Source organism: Pomacea canaliculata, linkage group LG1, assembly GCF_003073045.1.
Source record: "Pomacea canaliculata isolate SZHN2017 linkage group LG1, ASM307304v1, whole genome shotgun sequence".
Lineage (NCBI taxonomy): Eukaryota > Metazoa > Mollusca > Gastropoda > Architaenioglossa > Ampullariidae > Pomacea > Pomacea canaliculata.
In genome coordinates this window covers 19430033-19450479 of record NC_037590.1, presented here as the reverse complement: position 1 = coordinate 19450479, position 20447 = coordinate 19430033, and the positions used below count along the sequence as shown (strand labels likewise).

At 39.8% G+C, this 20447-nt stretch overlaps 3 protein-coding genes across 7 annotated transcripts in view; 2 read left to right on the top strand and 1 right to left on the bottom strand.

Moving 5' to 3' along the window:
* The first annotated feature begins 125 nt into the window (after positions 1–125).
* Positions 126–4497, top strand: LOC112574837 (2-oxoglutarate and iron-dependent oxygenase domain-containing protein 3-like). Of its 4 annotated transcripts, none has more exons than XM_025256171.1 (10): positions 126–354; positions 658–706; positions 1011–1060; positions 1852–1927; positions 2165–2207; positions 2602–2666; positions 3115–3171; positions 3409–3562; positions 3901–4024; positions 4337–4497. In XM_025256171.1, exons 2-10 carry the CDS (start codon positions 669–671, stop codon positions 4477–4479), a joined length of 750 nt encoding a protein of 249 aa, XP_025111956.1. In that variant the 5' UTR covers positions 126–354; positions 658–668; the 3' UTR covers positions 4480–4497. The 4 variants fall into 4 exon arrangements, with proteins under 4 accessions (XP_025111956.1, XP_025111944.1, XP_025111959.1 ...); XM_025256159.1 differs by having other exon boundaries at positions 1011–1237; XM_025256174.1 differs by having other exon boundaries at positions 126–358.
* Positions 4498–4844: 347 nt separating this feature from the next.
* On the top strand, positions 4845–16319 carry LOC112575382 (ras-interacting protein 1-like). Its single transcript, XM_025257252.1, is given in 13 exon segments — positions 4845–5995; positions 7160–7220; positions 8802–9626; positions 9629–10012; positions 10015–10576; positions 11006–11225; positions 11654–11691; positions 12390–12660; positions 13294–13510; positions 13895–14061; positions 14395–14539; positions 15011–15145; positions 15372–16319. Coding segments are annotated over 13 exon segments (3858 nt in total). The 5' UTR covers positions 4845–5974; the 3' UTR covers positions 16184–16319.
* Positions 16320–17039: 720 nt separating this feature from the next.
* Positions 17040–20447, bottom strand: part of LOC112564963 (integrator complex subunit 1-like) — a 30278-nt gene continuing 26870 nt past the window's right edge. For both annotated transcript variants that reach the window (XM_025240146.1, XM_025240151.1), the window contains 7 exons: positions 20164–20353; positions 19810–19937; positions 19009–19217; positions 18743–18813; positions 18478–18569; positions 18127–18236; positions 17040–17623 (listed from right to left, as the gene is read on the bottom strand). In XM_025240146.1, the coding sequence (XP_025095931.1) occupies positions 17493–17623; positions 18127–18236; positions 18478–18569; positions 18743–18813; positions 19009–19217; positions 19810–19937; positions 20164–20353 (931 nt within the window). In that variant the 3' untranslated portion in view covers positions 17040–17492. The remainder of the gene's footprint in view (positions 17624–18126; positions 18237–18477; positions 18570–18742; positions 18814–19008; positions 19218–19809; positions 19938–20163; positions 20354–20447) is intronic.

Below are 20447 nucleotides of genomic sequence, written 5' to 3'. Positions count from 1 at the left end.
CAAGATTTCGTACTAATATTAAATTTTAAGGCAGTTAATATAGAGCAAGTTATAATAATCTAGGAATACAACACAACAGTGAATTAACGCCCAATAGCTTTATTGGTTGTGATGATGAGGGGATGGGGGGGGGAACTCAGAACCGCAGTTGCTGTCACAGAGAGGAGCAGATGACGCTTCAGCTTTAAATTATTTTAATAATTTTGTTGTCTTCTAAAATAAAGAGAATTGATAGAGGCATATTCTTTGCTTCCTGTGTGTTTGCTTTTTAATAGAAGTTGAAAATCAGAAGTGCTCTACGTTGTGAACATTGTACCACGGATATTCGTGGTTGTACGATCGTCTCAGGACCATGCAAGTTAAAATCTGTCTAAAATCTCCATTTCATCGTCATATTCATGAAGCTAACCTGTAGCCATAGTTACGGAATCACATTAACAAAATCTTGCCATGTTCTGTACCGTCTAAAAACTGAAGTTTAAAGTCAACTTTAAATAGCCATCTATCTGCAAAGATTACAATGTTGATGACTTGATGACAATTTTTATATTTTACTTAAGACTCATCTGAAGTTTAGATTTTTTGTATATTAATAAAAACACAGAAAATAAAATAGAAGCATCTATTGTTTTCCCTATATTTAGGCTTTCATTTCAGTTTGAATTGCAATGGGAAAAGAAGACACGCGAAAGAGAAAATCTACAAGGTTTGTGTAGGATTTATCTTAGCAAGCAAAAAACAAAAAGTTTTAAAAAACTGACATTTGCATATTAACAATAATGAACACAAAAATATTTTTATAAGAATATGCCTTAGATGATCACAATAATACTATTCGTAAAGTTTTGACTATGTAGTTATAGAGACATTAGACTTTAATAAAATGTGCTTTACAACAAAACAATCACCATCAGATTTAAATTTTAATTCATGGTAGAATTTGATGTTGTGTATATGTGTGTGTGTGAAAAAGATTCGAGAGATAATTTATAACTTTTTATTTTTAACAGAGATCCCAAACCATCGGTGTTGCCAACACCTCCAAGGAAAGATTACAGAAGTAAAGTGATATATCTCCTCCTTATTCCTGTTACATTTTTTCTAATCCGATACATGCTGGTTCATTTTCTTCTTGTCGGAGATGATTTTATTCAGTTTGTGGGGAAAAGTCCAGCCAGAGAAAAAGTTGCCGTTACAGTGCCTTGCTCTGCTGACTATAATGGTGAAGAGTTTGAAGGTAGGCATTGATTTCGGCTTCCTCTGGCCTTGTATCAGTTTAGTTACATATGGCGCAGCTATAGGATGTACACATCACTACGGCAAGAGTTTTATGTTTGACTTTTCAATATTTTTATTGTTAATACGTGATTTGTGCTTGTGTTTACATGCAGCAGGTATGGGTGTGTGGTGTGTGTGTGAATGCGTAAGTGTTGACAATTAGACTTTTATTCAACATTTTTTATGGGGCCATTACCTATCAAAATTGGAGCACATTTTCAAGACTATATTGGAATATATTTTGATAATTGATAATTTAGAAATATAGTTTCAGACTGATACCAATAGTGTGGATTGAATATTTTGAAATAATGTGTAGAAAAATGAATAGAAAGAGTAAGAAATAAACTCTGTGAATATTATTGTTTCAACAATTAAACTGATGAAGAGAGATCTATTTTGATTACCTGATAAAACTTTCTTTAATCTTCAAGTATATCTTTTACTCATAACCAAATGAGATTCATTCTAGAAGTTGGAGTCATTCATGATGCACAAAATAGTGTATATATTTTCAATTATATGACAGTTTCTTTTGACCCTTTCCTTCTGTATTATTCTATCACAACTTAGAGTGCAAACCAAAGAAGTGTGGGCGGGTGGTGATGGACAACTTAGTTGCAGAAGAAGATGCCAGACATCTTCTTGGGTATGTACTGTAAAGAATTCACTTTAGTCCATGAAGAAATTAAGACAAAGGAAAAATCAAAGGGCTTTGTTTGTCTTGAAATCTAAGGTTACGTTTAAATAGGAATTCTTACCTCAGGCATTTGAGTCCTTCAATTTTAATGTTCGGTTGAAAAGAGTCTTTGCATGAGATTGTTGCAATTTATGTGTTCTGTGATATTTGATATTATATGATAATAAAAACTTATTTTGTGTTTAGTGTGGCCAAGCGTGGTTTGTCTCTTGGAGGATCTCATGGAGGTGTAAGATAATTGTTCATAATTATCTTTCCATGTCATATTTTTTTACATGCAATACTTAAGAACATACAATACTTAAAACTTTTTAAAAAATTGCAAAAAATTTTTATTGTAAGTTTGAGAAAAGATAAATATAAGCAGTATGGGATCAAAATGTCTTTTAGATGAAAGGGTCTTTGGGATACAATTTTTTAAGTGGAAAAAAGATTAGGATTGAGTGTGAACTAATGTAAAATGTAAGTGAAGATGCTGTAGTTCTAACTGTAATGTAAAATATAAGTTAATATCATGTAGCTGTTGCTGTAATGTAAAATGTAAGTTTAGATACTGTAGTTCTGGTGGCAAGAAACAAGCATAGCGCTTAACATTATAGATATTTTTCTTTCTTTTTTCTAAGGCTTCTATCCTTGATTTACACTCAGGGGCACTATCAGCAGGAGAAAGATTTATCAACATTTATAGGTATGATGAGATTGTCTGATGTGTCTTCTGGGTATTCAGCTGTTTATAATGTGCATTTAATTTAAAGAAAGACTTTGTCGATGTGCTAGCTGCAGATTTTGTAACGTCACTGGGGATTGAAGGGTTTGTGAACAATATTGTACAGAAGCTTAAACTTAAATTTTAATTACTGGTTTAATTTCATTCTTTCTGTGGTAATCTACTCTTTAAAAAATGTTGAAGCATTTGCAGAGAAATGTAAAGTTAGACACTAGAAAGTCAAACTTAAAAGGTCACTTAACCATCATGTAAACATCTACACAGTGGAAATACTGTCTAAATGTTTATACCAAAAATATCTTACAAAAAATGATAAATGTTTTATCTATAGCATAGCATCCAAAGTAATTTTTAAGTGAAGAGAATTTAATAGTATTTATGAATTTTTTTATACCCTTTGTTGTGTCAGCTTGATGAAACAGCTAGATGAGCAAATCTTTGCAGAGGAAGACTTTAGAATATACAGGTACATTATTTTAACCCCATTTTATTTTTTAGTAAATAACATGATGTAACTTGTAAAATATCTTAAGCATGATTTTTAAAATGCATACATTTACTCCTGAGATACCTGTGCACACAACGCATACTTTTTTTGTCAACTATTTATCATTGTGAAAGAATATTTACACTCCTGTTTCATTACTTTTATTAAAGAATCATAAAATCCAAGGCCTTCTCAAATACTTTCTCATTTACACAGGAAGGTAAAAGACTTGATCAAAGAGGCGATTGCAGAAGAGTTTGAAATCCCAAAGCAAAAGTTGTTTCTCACTAAACCTACGTTCTTCTCACGCATGAATATGACTCCACCAAAAACAGTCCACGATGAGTACTGGCATCCACATGTTGACAAGGTATGATTGTCTTAATGCTTCTTTGCTGTTTCTGCTGAAAGGTTTGTTCATTATGAATATTTTATCTATAATTAATGTAATAACATTTGGAATTTTTAAAAGTGAGTGAGAAAATATTCTCTTATTTTGTTCTCATTTGTGTATCTTGTCATTGAGTATTTTCAAAACATCTTCAGTCTTTCTTTTTATCTATTTTTACTTCATTTGTCCTTGCATTTTTATCTCATGATTTTGTGTGTAGTGTGTGTGTTTTAATTATATCCTTTTTCGCGTATTTGCTATTTAATATCATATATTTATATTTATGACACTACATGGCTGGAAATATCTGTTACTAGGAAACATATGGCTCTTTCCATTACACATCACTGCTATACCTGTCAACATTTCAAGATGACTTTGATGGTGGGCGATTTGTATTCATTGATAAAGATGGCAATAAAACTGTGGAGCCAAGGTTAGGTAAGCATGATCAATAAAAGAGTAATGTTTGAAGATTTTTGTGTGTGTAAAATAAGCAGATACAGGAGTGCAGAGTATCTGGAATATACAGGTTGATGTCACGTGAGCATGTGTAGAGATTTGTATCAAATATGCAGACTTAGAGATTTTTGTAAAATATGATCTGAATGTAGACAGCACCTCAAGTAAGCTTTTATTTTATATAAATATTTTGATTCTACTAAAGAAAATATTTCATTTGATTGAAATTGATGTTCATTCTACATGACAAAATCATAAAACCATACACAACTGTCATTTTTTTTTTTTCAGGGAGAGTGTCATTCTTCACTTCAGGCTCTGAAAATGTTCATTTTGTTGAACGATTAAAAGATGGTGTTCGATATGCCATCACCGTGTCCTTTACTTGTGACCCCAGACAAGCTATTTCAGACCCATCTTTTGTCATGAATTAAAGTTCATCTCTGCCTGTTTGCTGAAAATGTTTTATGAATGTCTGTGCTGTGTGATTTCTTCTTTGTCTGAAACCATGGAAGAGGCACTTGTAGAGCATGAAAATTGGATTTTCTGCATAGATCTGAAGAAGAAGTGTAAAACAGTGATTACAACAACAGGAGTAACAAGATTTGTTCATATTTTAATGTACACGTAATTGTGTAAATGTAAGTGTTCTGTAAGATAAAATAGAAATTTAGTGAAGCTGTATCTCACTCAAACAGAGTTGTGAAGGAAATCTTAAGTTGAAATTTAAGAGCATGAATCATATTTGTTGACTGCTGCTTTTTTTTTTTTTTTTTTTTTTTTTTTTTTTAAAAAAAAAGGAAAACATAGCAGATGTTGCCTGATTATTTCTTTGCTGATAGAGTTAGACACCATGATGAGGAAATTCTAAATCTTCTAAAACTTAAAATGTGTCCTGCTAGATGAAAAAAAGGATGTGGTACTGTTGATCACAGTGACTATTCGGCATTTAACACTTGCTTTTAAAGTGAATTAAGACTGCCAATAAACATTATTTTATCTGAACTCTCACTTAACAATATCCAATCAAACTTCCAGTTCCACAGATTCTGAAAAGTCATCTTGAGTCTTTATTATATCAAATATCAAGTGTTTTTGTGTGTTTGCTTTATTTATTTTACATTTGGAGTTAAAGGGGGGTTGTTTTGACGGCTGAGTAGCCTGCTTCTCTCTTTTTTTGACCACACCCATATTATCAGATTATTGTTTGACAAACGTGATCGATATGCTGTGATATGTTCATACTGGTTTGAAAGTTTTTTTTTTTAACTTTTGAGTGGCGGGAGGAGAAGGCACAGAGTTGTAGTTTAATTTGTGGGTGACGTTGAAGGTTGAGTTTGGAATAGCAGCCAGTGCAATACTCATGGAACATGGTGCTGCTGAAATATGTTTACACTGATACAGGAAAGACTGTCAGCTCGCTTAGTGTTTTTCCTCACTATTCGATCTCTCGCAGACTGGTGGACGGATGTTCACAGAACCATTCTCGCGCTAACTTCATCTGCTCACTTCCCACGATTGAAATGTTGCGACAGCGCTGAAGGAGCGACACTGTGCACAAGCACTGCCTCGCCTATTCACCTGGGAAGTAATCAACCCTCAATATTTGTGCTCCAACAAAGGACGAAAGGTGGGAGGAAAAGTTGGGGTGGGCGGGGGTGGAGTTAAATTCCCTGGCCAACATACGGACACACGTAGCAGACGAAGAATGCTGCGCCCCCTACAGGCTAATGCCAAAACGACGCGAGGCTGTGAACAAGACCGTTCTTTGCTTCTTTCGCGTGGTCAAGAAGTGGGCAACAGGATTTTCCCAATCATCAATGTGGCGACTTGTCGAGTTGAAGGCAGGCAGGAGATGCTTCAGCCAGGGGTCGCTTCAGCAGCGTGACACTAGGAAGGACGTGGAGCAAAACCACCGGGGCGATCAAAATGCCGGTCATATTAAAAACGGTAATAATTATTGGTTTATTTTGTTAATGCAAACTTCTTTCTTTCATGATCGGTACATAGAATTCGATAATTTTTTTTTTTTTTTGCAGCACCACATATTTCGCATCTTAATTTAACTTGCTATTGTTGGTGTCCACCAATATGAAAAATGGTGTCAGAGATATCAAGAGAAAATCAGACGTAACTATAATACCTCACATCCTTCTGTCTGTCGGACAGAATCAATCAAATTCAACACATCGATGCATGCTTCTTGAACTGCATCGTGGTTACGTGGGAAATTTATGAAAAATCCTCAACATTGTTGTCACTTTTTCTGAGTCTATTTGCATAAAAGTAATGGATGAATTTATTTGGTGGGTGGCTTCGGATGTCTCTTTTGCGAGGTCAGCACCAAATACCTAAAAAAAAAGAGACAACAGAGTGGATTGAATCAAGAGGCTAATTCAGCAGGTCATCTAGCCTCATATTTTCTCATGTTTACTCAAGGCTCTCGGCCCTAACGCCGCCAAGTGCATTGGCTGCTGGCCGAGTTCCCCACCCTCAACCCCGCACCGAAAAAAAAAAAGCAAGAGTGGAAGTCACGTGGGACAAGTCGTTTATATAACGCTGTAATAGCCCCATCCATCCCTCTCTCTCCGGTCTTCCTACACACAGATTCAAGTACACGCACACACGATTCGAACAACAAAGTGGATAAATAACAGAAGATAAAATGTTATTAACATTTACGGTTATGAGAGGGGAAAACCGAAAATACAACGAAGAATGGATCGATATATATATATATCTTTAGTTCTTTTAGATGAATGAAATACAACCTCAGTTTCTCCTCAGTGCACTCAAAAGACGGCGCTGAGTAAGGTTTGGATTTCCTGGGTTGCGCTAAAGAAAGCGCAGTTGTAATTCTAGAATAAATGGGATAATGCTGCACTGCCTGTGTCCTCCACTTGCATGTTTACTACCTGCTTATTTGCTTCAAGTCGGGGCGCCGCAAACAAAAATCAAACGGTTCAGTCGACTCGCCCGGCATGAGAAACTGTAGTGTGGTCTGTGGTCTCTCAGTGAAACAATTAGGACATTATAATTTTTTTAATGTAAGCTTGGACTGAAGATTGTTACATAGGGTTTGTAACGAGTCTTTTATGCTTTGCTGTGTTGCAGATCCAAGCAGAAGAAGGAGCTTCCTTTAGGCTGCCCATGTCATCGTTAGCCTCTACAAAGCGTATGTACATTTGTAAATCGCATGGTGGTAAGAATTTAACGGAGAGACAGCTAGAGCTAGGATATATGGGCCTTTAGAACAAATAAACCAGTTCATTATTTATTCATTCCTTTGTTCAGTGCAATTCCTGTTTTATCGAAGCACTGCACACAAAGCAAATATCTTTTTTAGTATATATGGTATATCTTAGATAATAGTATATTCGCTTTCAGGTTGTATAAATAATTAAGGTCATTTCAACGGACAACAATTAATGAACCATAGTTCAGATACTTCGAATGCAGTTATGTAATATTATTTGGTGAGTAGCTTAAAATTAAAATTCTTGTTTTACAGCGGCTATGCTGACAGAGATATTTAAAAACTTTCGACTTGTGTTTTTTTTTTTTTTTTTTTTTCTTCTTTGGAATCTTTCTTTCAGATTGTATCTCAGTTTAATTCGTGACAGACTGCACAATCAACTAAGAAGTTTCCGAAAAGCGGATAAGCAGTATATACAATTCTACTTCGCTTAAGAAGATGAAAGAAAGCCGTTATTTTCAGACACGTTCTAAAACATAGTTTCTTGAATTTTTCACGAGTATTAAAGAATCTCTTAACGCAGACGACAGTCCATTGATCGCAGGTAATCTCCCCTTGTGCGCACGCAGGCAGGAGTCGTCTACCTTGGCTGGTACAAGGCTTTGCGTTTTGCTGCCAATCCTCGCCAGCGAAGAGCGAAAGACAACACTGTAGCTGTAGCTCCGATAGCCATGAGGATGGACGGGACCTTTTGTCACAACGACGTGAAACATAGCTAGACGTTTGTTCCGGCAAAACAGCACTTGACTGCTACACTAGAATCGGGCTCGCAGACCTGGTCGTGCAGTTTGCCAAAGGGACAGCAAGCTGTGCTGTATATAACAACTCGACTTTGTGTTTTTTTTAAACAAAAACTTTTTTCGGCTTAGATTGCTTCGAGAGAAATCACCAGTGTTTACTCACGCTGAGCACATGATGATGGAAAAGTATTACATGAATTCATCCCAGCATGGGCGCCACATGAATTAAAACTGTAACTTAACGAAGGAATAATGGTTACGGAGGAACACGAACGACACGCATTGAATGCGGTCTACATCGACACAAGTTATCAATAAAATCAAATAAAAATGTTCACCCCTAATTTTATTAAGCCCGGATGTCACTTTGAATCACGGAGAAAAGCAGAGGGAGGTGTGTGTTTGGGGGGTTGTTGTAGACAGAAAACGCCAAAGTGAGTCGATCATTCCTTACGCCCACTCACAACGCTCGCTCCCTTTGAATAGACTGGCAACTTCAACTGAAACAAGTAGGTGTATTCTACATACGCGAAGAGGTACATTTTAACGGATTATGTGCAGACAATTTTTTCTCTAGTTTATTTAGTTAATTTAGTGAAATCCACTCAGTTCATCCGGTAGTAGTCACCACTTCAATTTTTTATTTATCAGTAGGAGTAAAAAAAAAAGTGCATTTAGATGTCCAGTACTGGAACGATCTACTGTAAGCGTGTTTTTGTGTGTGTTTTGTTCTTGCATACCTGGCCTAAACAACTACCAGCTGGTGTCGGCGTCACAAGAAGCACAAAAAGCAACAATGATAAAGACGTCCACAGTGAGGACCACTGCGCCGGTCAGCTAACAGACGGGCCAGTTGCCAACCCAAGCAACGACAGGCTGGCGCTAGGTATAGGCCCACTGAACAAGTGCAAACCGCCTATGGGCCGAGGGCAGCTCTCACCTGCCACGAGAGCCAGGAGAACCCCGTTCGGAGCTGGAAACTCAGCGCCGTCCACACCCAGCACCGACAGAAAAGGGGCCACCAAGCCTTCTTCCTACTTCGACCGGCTGGGCCTGACGACGCTAGTGGGCGGCGGGAGTGGAGGAGTGGCAGGTCAGGGGTCAAGGCTTCTAAGCCAGAATCATCTCCGACGCCTGCTAGTTGCGTCTACGTCTGGCAGCGAAACTCGCGAGCGATCGGGCGGGAATGAGGGCGGAGGCTGCGAGATGTCGGTGGAGGCGTGCAACCCGGGAGTCATCAAGCTGTACGGAGAATCACTGGTCCATGGAGCGCAGTACAAATCAGTGCTGGCCTCCACACGCTCCACGGCCCGCGAGCTCCTACGACAGGCCCTCGAGCGCTACGGTCTGCCTCCCGCGGAAGTCAGCAAATACGTGCTTTGCGAGACCGTGGGCATCATCGGTGCGGGTGACGACGGAAGCGGCGAGGACAGCGATCGAGAGGTTTTCCGCCCCGCGACAACCAGCGAGCTGGACAACAGTCCCCTGACTGAATACGTGCTGGCCAGTGGCGGCTGGACGCCCGTGTATCATCGATTGCTTCACGACGACGACAGACCGCTAGAATTGCATGCGTACTGGAGGCCCAGAACGGCTTCCACCGTCGCTTCGAGCTGCGGCGGCGTGAGGACGTCGCGCGGCATGGCGGTTCTGACGACACTTCCGGTCTGAACGACAACGCGCGGAGAATCATGAAAGCGAAAGTGTCGCCTGTCGTCGTCTCGTCCGCGTCACCTTCTTCTTGCATCAGCTCGGCTGTTTACAGTCACGCGGGGACCTTCGCGAAAGTGCCGCAGACACAACCTTTACAGCTGATTGAAGCTCAGTCGGTCGGGCATAACACCTCGAAACAGTGTCTCCGTCTGTCGGGACTGATACACACAACAAGGCTTCTCAGTCTGTCGGGGTTGGCGCGATCAGAAAGGTATCCCAGACAGTCGGGGCTGGCATGCTCATCAACAGTCAACCGTATACCTTCTTGTGTCCCGCGGTGTGTCCGTACTTTCTAACTTTGCGTGGGTACGACGCCACCAAGGACTTCGTCATATACCCTTTGAAGGCAAAGACGCTGACAGTAGGGCGAAGCCGTGGACAAGAAGATGACATCGTCTTGGTGGCCGACGATGTGCAAGACGTCCATTGCCGCATTCAACTGCACACGTCGCCGCCAAATCATCCACACAAGCTTCACAAAGAAAGGCATTACTGGTACCATCTTCAAATAACAGTCATAGACGGGGCACATGTGTACCTGAACGGTCGTCGCGTGGATCACTTTGTCACGGTCGTTCCTGGGGATCTGCTGGGCATTGGCCAGCATTATCTGTTCCTGTACAAAGATCTGACAGCGGGGTATGATATACCCCAGACCCTGCCCTGGTACCCGGGCGCCTTCAACTCAAGCACCAGTGGCTTCAAAACCGACACGAATTTACCAACCGATCTGGAAGCAAACCAAGATCAGCCGAGCGGTCTGAATGGTGAGGTTCTTTCTTCGGAGCTCCATTATCGAGACAAGCTGACCAAATATTGCAGGTTAGTTTTAGTTTTGCCTCTAGTTGTCATCGCTTCTCTTGCAGCAAAAATAATACCGTTGTGATGCTATTAAGAAGATAATAAAAAGTGTTGGAAAGACTCATCCTCCATGTGGCAGGTCATCTTTCATCTTTACATTTTCCCAGAGGCCTCCATCCAGCTTGACTTTTGCCCATAGATCGAGGAGCGGATTAATCGGTACATCCTTCCAGTCACTTCACTTTCAGCAGAGGGCCCTCATGCCTAGGATAGATTTTTTCCAAAAGGCTGAATAGTGCCTGATTTCCACGATTCATTGAAGATGTCAGAAGGTTTTTTGGAGGGGTGGTGGGGGAGGTTCTTTGTTTTGGGAGAGAATCCCTTGGTTTTAGATGTTTGTTACTCAGTTGGGTAAACCGTTATTCAAACTGTCTCACTCCGATCTTTCAGTGTCGGAGAGAGACCACTCTTCCTGGCCTATGCGAGGCACAGAGAGAAGGACGTCGTCGAGTACATCGCCAACATCAGCTGCAACGAACGGGGAGACTTCCCCCTGACCAGCGCGACTCTGCTGCTGTGTTGCTATGTGTACGTGGCGAGGCATTTCTCAAATGACCAGCTGACCATATTCTTGAAACAAGTACTCGAGGCAGTGCGCAACAGAGCCGGCGTAGGTTTTGAACTTCTGTCTGAGATACTGACATCCATTTCTTTATGTACATCACTAAGTCTTTAAAACATAATGCGTATCTACTTCTCTCCTGGATGGTGGCGTGCTTGTGTGTGTATACCATCAAGTATTCTCCCAGCTGTTGTTTCTACAGCTGAATATTAAAATGTCCAAATGTGATTACATGCAACATTAAAAGGCCGAAACGTTATACACCTAACGTTTTAAATCCCAAATATTTCTCAGCAGAGTGTTGACTAAAGGCATTATCTTGAGATGTAGGCTTTTTTCCACGGGAAGTCGTCGAGACACATCCATTAGAAAATCTTTTGTCTTTTAGAGGATCAGTCATGTTACTTAGCCTCGAAGCAGTGATCAGGACAAACAGCGTTAAGCAAAGTCCTGACGTGTACCCTCTTTGATTGCAGGTAGTATGCGAAACCTTGTCTCAACAAAAGTACAAGAGGTAAGATCTAGTATTGGTAAAATGTATTGGAATATTTGATGACTTTCAAAAAAGCACAAATCGTTTACTGTATTTAAAGCTACAGATATCAGTGATTTAAAATTGACCTACAAAGCGTTTGTTTTTGTTTTTTTCAACATTTGCTACACTTGAATGAAAAGCAGAAAGCGAGGCAAAGGACTTGGGAATCACATGGGCCCAACTGAAGGGAGTTTTCCAAAACCGGGTCCACTGGCGAGGTGTTGTTGCGGTCCTATGTTCCTCGAGGAAGAACAAGGACTAAACTAACAGTTGAATGATGTTTTTATTTCAGCTTAGTCAAAACTATTGTCATTATATGTGTTAGTTTTAGTTTATTCCTCGAGGAGCATTTATTGTGTGTTAAGCAATAACCCAAAAGTTTTCTTTGAATGCTTTAATGTTTGGCTCTTTTGGCGTGTCCTTTCCAGTCTTCCCTTTTCCTCGTTTTCATAACAGCCACTTCATTTCCAGTCTAACAATTACATATCAACCATTTATTTGTGTAGAAATTTCCTTGAGTTGTTCAGAACTAAAATATGGGATCCTTCAGTGTTGGAATTTGCTGGAAGGGTTGCTCTGTAAAAATATCTGGAACCTAAGTGCCCAAACACGATCGTATCTCAGAAAAAAATATGCTGCAGCAAGCATATTAGCTGTATGAAAACTTACCTATAAAGAGTTCTTACACAGCGCTGTGTTCTTGTACAGCACTATGTTCAAGCTGGAAAAAGAAGAAAACCAGAGTGCGGCGACCCTCTCTTCGACTTGCTGTGCTGCCTTTCTAACGTCACGCACCTGTACAGCCATCTTTCTTCCCAGGACTTCCGGCCTCCTTCCAGTGACCAGCAGCCTCATTCTGAAGTCACGGAGACCTTTCATGAGGTCACTCAAGGGCTGGAGGAGGCGATAAGGTTCATGTTTCAGCAGACTGTCTACTCCGTCACTAAGGTGAGATGAAAAGATTTATGTTTCAGCAGATTGTCTACTTCACCATTAGACTGGGATTCAAGTCATCGTGGAAGAAAGTTCTGGGGATCGTCAAGCACCATGGTGCATGTGACGCTGGATTTGCTCCTAGAATTGCTACGTGTCCTTGCCGAGTGTAAATAAGGACGAGTTATCTGCAGTTTCACGTGTCTACGCAAGCAAACAACCGAAAAGGCGGATAATCAGCACAAAAGTGAAGAATGGATGTCAATGGAAATCATCGGTTATGTAATCCATCTCTTCGCTTAAACAAAAAACAAACAATAGTCCACAATGTACCTTAAATGAAACCATCGATTATGCAATCAAGGAAATGTTATCTTCTTTTTGTTTGTTTTGCTTTGTTAAACGCTTTCCAATACATCTGGGCCCGGTACATATAGACAAGGTAACTCTCGATGCATAGAAACAGATATTCAAAGGAAAATGAATTGATAGCTTTGCTATCCTTTGTATCCTTTATGGTGCAGACTGTTCTTTCACAATGTTTTAGAAATACAAATTTTAACATGTCAAACGAAGGAAAGGATACAATGGAAGATTACGCAACAAAGACAAACTTGCTTAAGAACCCTTCTCGCTGGCTGCTTTCAGGAGCTGTACATTCCAGTGGAAGAGATTGTGTCTACCCCGTCCGGACTTGACACAGGTGACCGGTGTGCAGCGACCATGGCGCGAGTGCTGCACGTGCTTCAAGTGACGTCAGACGTCGTGAAAAGCGTTGGGCTTCACCGTCTCGTGATCATCCAGCTGCTGACATACCTGATGTTCTATATCACGACGACTGTGTTCAACAAACTGGTGATGAATGGTAGAAATGCTCTAGCACCTGTCTTTCTTTCTTCACAAAGCAGAATTCTCTCGTTCAGCTAACACAAACTTCCTCTCTTAATGCTTTTGTCCGTTTCACGTGGGAGGCGGGAGCAAGTATTTAAATGTAAAAAAAAAAAACTATTTAATTTTTTCATTATTTTCATGGTTTTTTCTGCAATGCGTAATATTTATTAAACAAGGAAATTTTTATTATTAAACACATGAAATGTGTAGTGCTGTTAGAGTTTATGAAAATTAAGAACAATCTCGTAACGCTTGGTCCTTTTTGAGACACTTTTTATCATTTATGTCTAGTCATCCAGATATACAAACAAACTTACACACATATACATTTAACCAGTCAGTCTTTGGTATGGGTCAGGTTCTCAGTACCTGTGCTGGTCGGTGGGCATACAACTACAAGCGTGTGTCAGCCGCCTGGAGGACTGGGCAGTATCCGTGGGGCTGGGGGCGCAGTACCTACAGGTGGCCGAGCAGCTCGTGGCACTCGTGGACCTGCTGGCAACGTCTCGACACACTCTCTTCCGGGTAGATACCCCAAACAAGATTTTTATGGGATTCCTCTTCAGAACAGATAATCGTGTGATCACTCTTTTCTTTAGATTAGGGATGAGGAACGTCCTTCCCACGGGCCGCGAAATCATTAAATTTTGGTCTAGCCCGGCAGATAACCGCAGTCAGCACTCTAAATTCAATAATTTCATAGTAAGATATATTTATATTAAGTGATTCATAATAATAAATTTTAATGGACACGCAAGAAACGTCTGTTGTGTAACAGACAGCATGCATACGAATACATGACGGGACAGACACGAATGCTTCTCATCAGTTGCCCATAGTCCTTGGTATCGGTTGCAGATGGACTGGCACAGCTTTCACAAACAGTATTCTCCCCTGTCAGACGCACAGTTGCTGAGGGTACTGAGCGGATACCGGGTAGGAGACGGACAGCGGCCCCCAGAAACCTGGCTACCCTCACAGGAAGTACAACACAGTTCTGATGGTATATATATAGTTAATCTTTTTAATATTTAATTATGTGAACGACTGCAGAAACATATACCTGCACTTACACAGCAGTAATACCACTTAAAGAACAGACTGCGGGAACGATGTAAAATGATCTGTAAATTTAAATCCGCTTAAAAATGAATCTTGACTACCTTGAGCAGACTTCTACATTTATATTTATATAGTCGATCTCATTCTCTGCTGGTCTTTCTCAAATGTTGAAAAGCTGTTATATTTTATAACTCAAATTTCGGAAACTTACACAAATAATACCATTTGTTTCTTTCCACGCCTCACCCCTATCCTTTGACATTTTGTGCCAGCTCCACTATGTAGTGCATCGCGAGTTGTCCCACTATGTAAGGACTTTGCACATACTCAAATGCTTAACCTTTTCTCTAAAGTCAGGCGTGCAGTGTTTGTAGCAAGATATAAATATTATTGCTATATGGATTGTTCTCAGACGTGTCCATAGCAATGACCTCTCACCCTCCCTTCGTGATGCCGCGTGATGAGGAAAGCGGGAACATCACTGAACTGACGCCCGCTTTCTTCCAGCATATGGAAAGCGTCCAAAGACACTTTCTGTCCAAAGAAGGCAAGTCAGCAGCTGACCTTTTCTATCCCCCCAACCTGCCTCATGTCGGTCTATCCGGCTCTGTGTGTGATGTGCAAGCATATGACGCAAACCGCCCTGTCAATTTAGTGGATATTAGCTTTTTTTTTAAATTTATGTTTATATCTGTAGCATAAAAACAAATCTGAAAAAGTTAAGGATTCGTTTGCAACTGATCTTGAAGTTTCCATATCTTTTATTCTGTAAGCAGAGATAAACGTTTGCGAACCCAGTTCACCAGCAGATAAGACCAGGACTTCCTCTTCTGCCTTCTTTTCGAGCCAACCGTTTCCAGACACATTTTTTACCTGTAACTCACCTGCGGTCGCTCGGCCATGTGGTCTTCACCCCCCAGCTTCCCCATCTAATCCCTCTGAACAAATGTTGGGGACTGATGTGCTTTCATGTACTGGTCACCCACAGGATGTGCTGAGTTTTGACACCTATGAAGATGATCTGAACACTCATTGCGTCGCTAGTGAACAGCCAGTGCCGATCCCTCGGAGAGGTCTCTTTCACACCGCAGAATCCTCACACATTACCACCTCATTTGCTCCCACAGAACCAGAGAACCATGAAAACCACGGTCACGGCAGTCATCTTTTAGTCAGCATCTCAAATGTTGACTTTTGGCAAAGAGATCTGAACGGAAACGCAACAGATGGTTCTTTTCCAACCCACCTTCCTGTCAAGACGTCAAGCGTCACCATGGACACCACAGCTTTAGACTTTATATGGCCCTATACCCCATACAAGCAGGACCAGCAGGGGGACACTCCTCCGTCCAGCCCTCGGCGGTTTACGGGGGAACAAAGCCTGCCCCAGACGCAGCAGAACAGGCCGGACGTCGTGCAGCTGGCACAACACTCGAGCTGCAGTCACGTGACCAGACTTGCGCGATACCCAGACGACATATACATTGACGTGAGTCAGCTGGAGGCCAGTGGCAAGGCCCGACATTTGAAGGTTTTGTCCCTAGAAGACGGGGCAGGACCTCCAGCGTCCCGAGGTAAACCATAGGTCCCGATGATTATCCTCCGAGGATTGTGACTCGGGGTATAGCTATCACCCCAGGTACCCAAACCACCGATTCATACCTAAGGTCCAATTTTTACATAAACATTTTTTTGTTTTTACTTGATTGTATTTCTTCGCTTTAATGACACGATATCTTCAATGTCATTACTGTACTAATAAACTATTGATACTAACCAATTTAATTCTTTTTTCTTGATTATGAATACTACTAATTTAAATTTTTTGCACTTTTGCACGAGATGCACAGAAGTTAATATATGTTTTTAAATATCCTTTGTTATTGCTTTTTTGCTAATGTGATTGAATACACTTTTTTCAGACAGTTTCTTACATGCAGTGTGATAAACTGGATCTACATTTAATCCCACTAGAAACTGAAATGTCTAGCGCCTAGACGAGAAATGCTCTTAACTTCCATAGTAACTATAGAAATATGTCCATCAAGGACAAAATGACTGTGTAAGCACGGTGTAGGTTTTTCAACAGTGTAAATGCTTTTGAATATGCAACTAAACTGTTGGTGGGAAAAGAAAATATGCAAGTAAGCTTTTCATTAAAAGCATGGATCTAATATTCACACTGTGCAATCAACAGGATGGCGCAAATGCGACTAGTAATGCTAAAATCTCTGGGGTTTGCTGTGTTGTTAACACGTAATCGATCAGTTAATGAATTATTATGCTATCATGAAAAGTTCCTGATAAGCCTATGTTGACATTAATTTGCAGAAAGGATGAAATAGAAAGTATGATAGTCCTGAACATTTCATTTTCAGGCTGGAAAGACATTTCTTTATCATCATCAGAACCTCTCAATGTGGTAAGGTTTTGAATACATGATATCTTTTTATGTGATGAGTTTAGGCTCTTTATTTTGTGTGCAGGATGGATGGTTAAATTGAAGCAAGAAAGACTGATGTGCTAATTTTAAAAATTAAGGTAAAAATGATTGCAAGATATAAGCTACTAACATGCACTTAATGCATGTTACTTAAATTTTTTTTTTTTTAATTCACATATAGACCAGATCTCTGTCATTCAGGTTACATGAATGCACAGGCTTCATCAGAATTGGAGATGAAGCGTCACATCTGTAAATCATAATGTTTCATAAGCCCATTTCCAGCTTGTAGTCCTTAGCTTTAGATGCATCCTCTGCTGACTGCAGTGCAAAAATAATTCTGAAGACAGGAACCACCTCTCTTATTCAAGTGAAGACAATTTTTCAGGCACAAACAAATCTGTGTGCAGCCCATTATTTTCTCACATAAAAGGAAAGAAGAGGAAACCAATCAAGATGATGTTGAAGACAGCACAGTCTCTAAGTTAAGGAGCTGTAGTGTATCATTGATGTAAGATGAAGTATCTATCGATGATACCACACCAACATTGAATGCCTCCTGTAATAGTGTCTGCGCCTCATCTGCAATGAAAAATGAAAAATACATTTCAAACTAAACAAAAAGCTACCAACAGCATGTGCAAGTGAAGCTGGGGTACATGCTTAACAAACACATTTCAAATGTATTACATGAAAACAAAAGTGAATGCCAAGATTGAATAATCTATAGATAATATTCATTGTAATGTTTCTCTAAAGGTTTGTGTGCATGCACGTCTTGGTTTGTGTCTACACATGTCCATAATTGTCTGTATGGCAACTGCAAGCATTCATGTCTTGGTGCGAGTCTACAGTATATCAATGCCTGTTTTGATATTGTCTTTGTGTCTCCACATGCCTGTGTTATGCGTGCATGCAGGGACATACACACTTATATGTCTATTTTTACACAGAGGGAATATGCATGAATAAATCATGTTTCAAAATGAGTAAAGACACATGTAAGTTACATATTTTACTCTTTTTTAAAACATTGAGGCATCCAAAAATGTTATCTCCCTTGTTTTTTCCGTTACGTTGCTCACCCTGGCACAAGACTGTAAACTCTGGCAGGTTCCTAAGTGCTGATGTTGCAATGTCTGGATTCTCATGGGCAAGGCAGTTTAAGAAGCATGACAAAAAACTGTGAGCCTTCCTGTAAAAATTGTCAGAAGGATATGGTTCTGTACAGAGAATTCAAACATGGAACAAAGTACACCTAAAATAACTAGACCTCTGATTACAAAGGCTAAGAACCATTTTGAAGCAGAATTTGATCATTAAAAATAACCCTATGTAAACAATTCAACTCTGTCAAATCTTTCAAATCTAAAAATCTGGTACTCAATGATTTTCAACATTGTAAGTCTCTGATCATGCAAGTAAATGCTGCTCACCTGGGAGAATGATGGATATAGCGCATAATCAAGCTGAAAGCTGTGTTACGACACCGGTCATTTACATGAGTTGTCAGACGCTTAAGATCACTCTGCAAGAAGGAACAGTCACCATCCATTAAGCTAACAAAACATTTTATATGAAAAGCCAAAAGACAACTAGCCCCTCCCCCTCCTAAAAAAGGATCTTCTAAAATGTTACTGGAAAAATGTGAAAGGCAGAGGAATATGACACCAACTTTGCTAAACAGAATGGATTCTTCACCTCAAAATATTCCAGGACTGCAACTTTGCGCTTGGATGTTTCATCCAGATCCCCGAGAACTTCAAGCAAATCTGAAATGAGACAGCAACCATCTTGAGATTAAGACATTTTTTTTTTTAGTACAGACTAATATGATTTGCAAATAATGATTATGATGATATGATAAAAAGCATATTTGTTCTTTTTTACAACCCAACTAGGAAAGTAAGCGTTTTAATGATCATGGCTCCTTGAAAAATACACACTATTCTATATGAGCGAATTACCATCAGTTGAAGATTCAGATTTGATTCTTGCCAAAAAGGGCTGCAGATATGCAAGGGTAAAACCACTTTGAGCCTTTGAAGGCAACGTGCCAGACTCCTCAATTTTGGGCACAACTTGTGCCTCATCAGTATTGTTTTGGCGTGGCAGAGTTAGTCCTGTCAGCAAGGACTTGAGGTCAGGCATTTCAGGGTACTCCATAGACAGGTCACTGTTTGGGGAAGAAGATTGCACAGTTCAACAAGCTACACAAAAAGAATAGATTTTACATGAAAAAAAGTGACAATGACAACCAAAGAAATGTGAATGCCATCTATATATTTTTAATAAAATATTGAACTATCTTGACCATTCTACTTTTGCTTAGAATGCATATATTTTTGTATAAATTTGAGCTTAATGACAGAACTTCCTGACAAATGCACTCTACTGCAGTCAGTTACATCATTTTGGATAGATTTACTACAAGACAGAAAAAATATTTTGCAAAGTACAATATTATATGAGATGCTCTTTAAAATGGTGTTTGGATTATGGTTGTCTTTACTGTAGGTTTAAAGGAGCATGTTTTAATACAATGTACTTTAACATTATCTCTTAACAACTGAGTATATAAAGGCATATGATTGCAAACAATAAAAATATTTTTTAACATAAAACCTGACCTTAGAAAGAATACATGAAAAAATGTCGAGTTATTGACATTTCACCATTCACAATAACTCTACACTCTACAGCCACCACTTTTTAGGTTAGTACACGCCTGCTTTACTGGAAGAGGAAATGCTAACAAATATCCATACCTGAGAAGTTTAACATATTGTTGAAGCATACTGCTGGCTCGCTGTGGGTCATGAGTCACAAAGTTTTGGAGGAACATTACAAACTTGGCAACCATGCTCCCGAGCTGACGAGTTTCACAGCCATGAGCCTGATCATACAATCAGGAAAATGCCATTACTATGAATGACAATACTTAAGAATTGCAGGTGACAGATTTAAGTCCCTCACCTATTTCTCCTTTTTCTCTCTCTTGTTTGCATGCTTACACGTATCCTTGCTTGCAAACACAGGATATCCTAACCAGTTAGTGGTATTTAAACTTTTTTAGGTCTGAGTTCAAAGTCCCAAATTTGACAACAAAAGTGACATTTTACCTTGAACAGCATAAAATAGGCCTCAAGAATGCTAGCTAAAGCTGTGTGCTGCTGGTGGAAGATTTGTGGCTGCAATAATTCCAGCAGCCCAAGCACGTGAGTGAACAGCAGCAACAGGTTCCTGTTTTTCATCTCGCCCAGTGACAGCTGGGTGCGGCCACCCAGGACTGCTGCAAGCATGGGCAACTGCCTGACAAACCCAAATGTACAATGGATCAGCACTAAATTTTCACATAAAAAAAAAAGTAAATTAAAAAAATCCCCATCATAAAACAAGCTACATG

Bases quoted from the DNA above. Each gene is read 5' to 3' on its own strand.
- LOC112574837 (XM_025256159.1), top strand. From the start codon at position 669: ATGGGAAAAGAAGACACGCGAAAGAGAAAATCTACAAG. The intron at 2,667-3,114 runs GTATGATGAGAT...TTGTTGTGTCAG, and splicing joins AGATTTATCAACATTTATAG to CTTGATGAAACAGCTAGATG. The intron at 4,025-4,336 runs GTAAGCATGATC...TTTTTTTTTCAG, and splicing joins AACTGTGGAGCCAAGGTTAG to GGAGAGTGTCATTCTTCACT.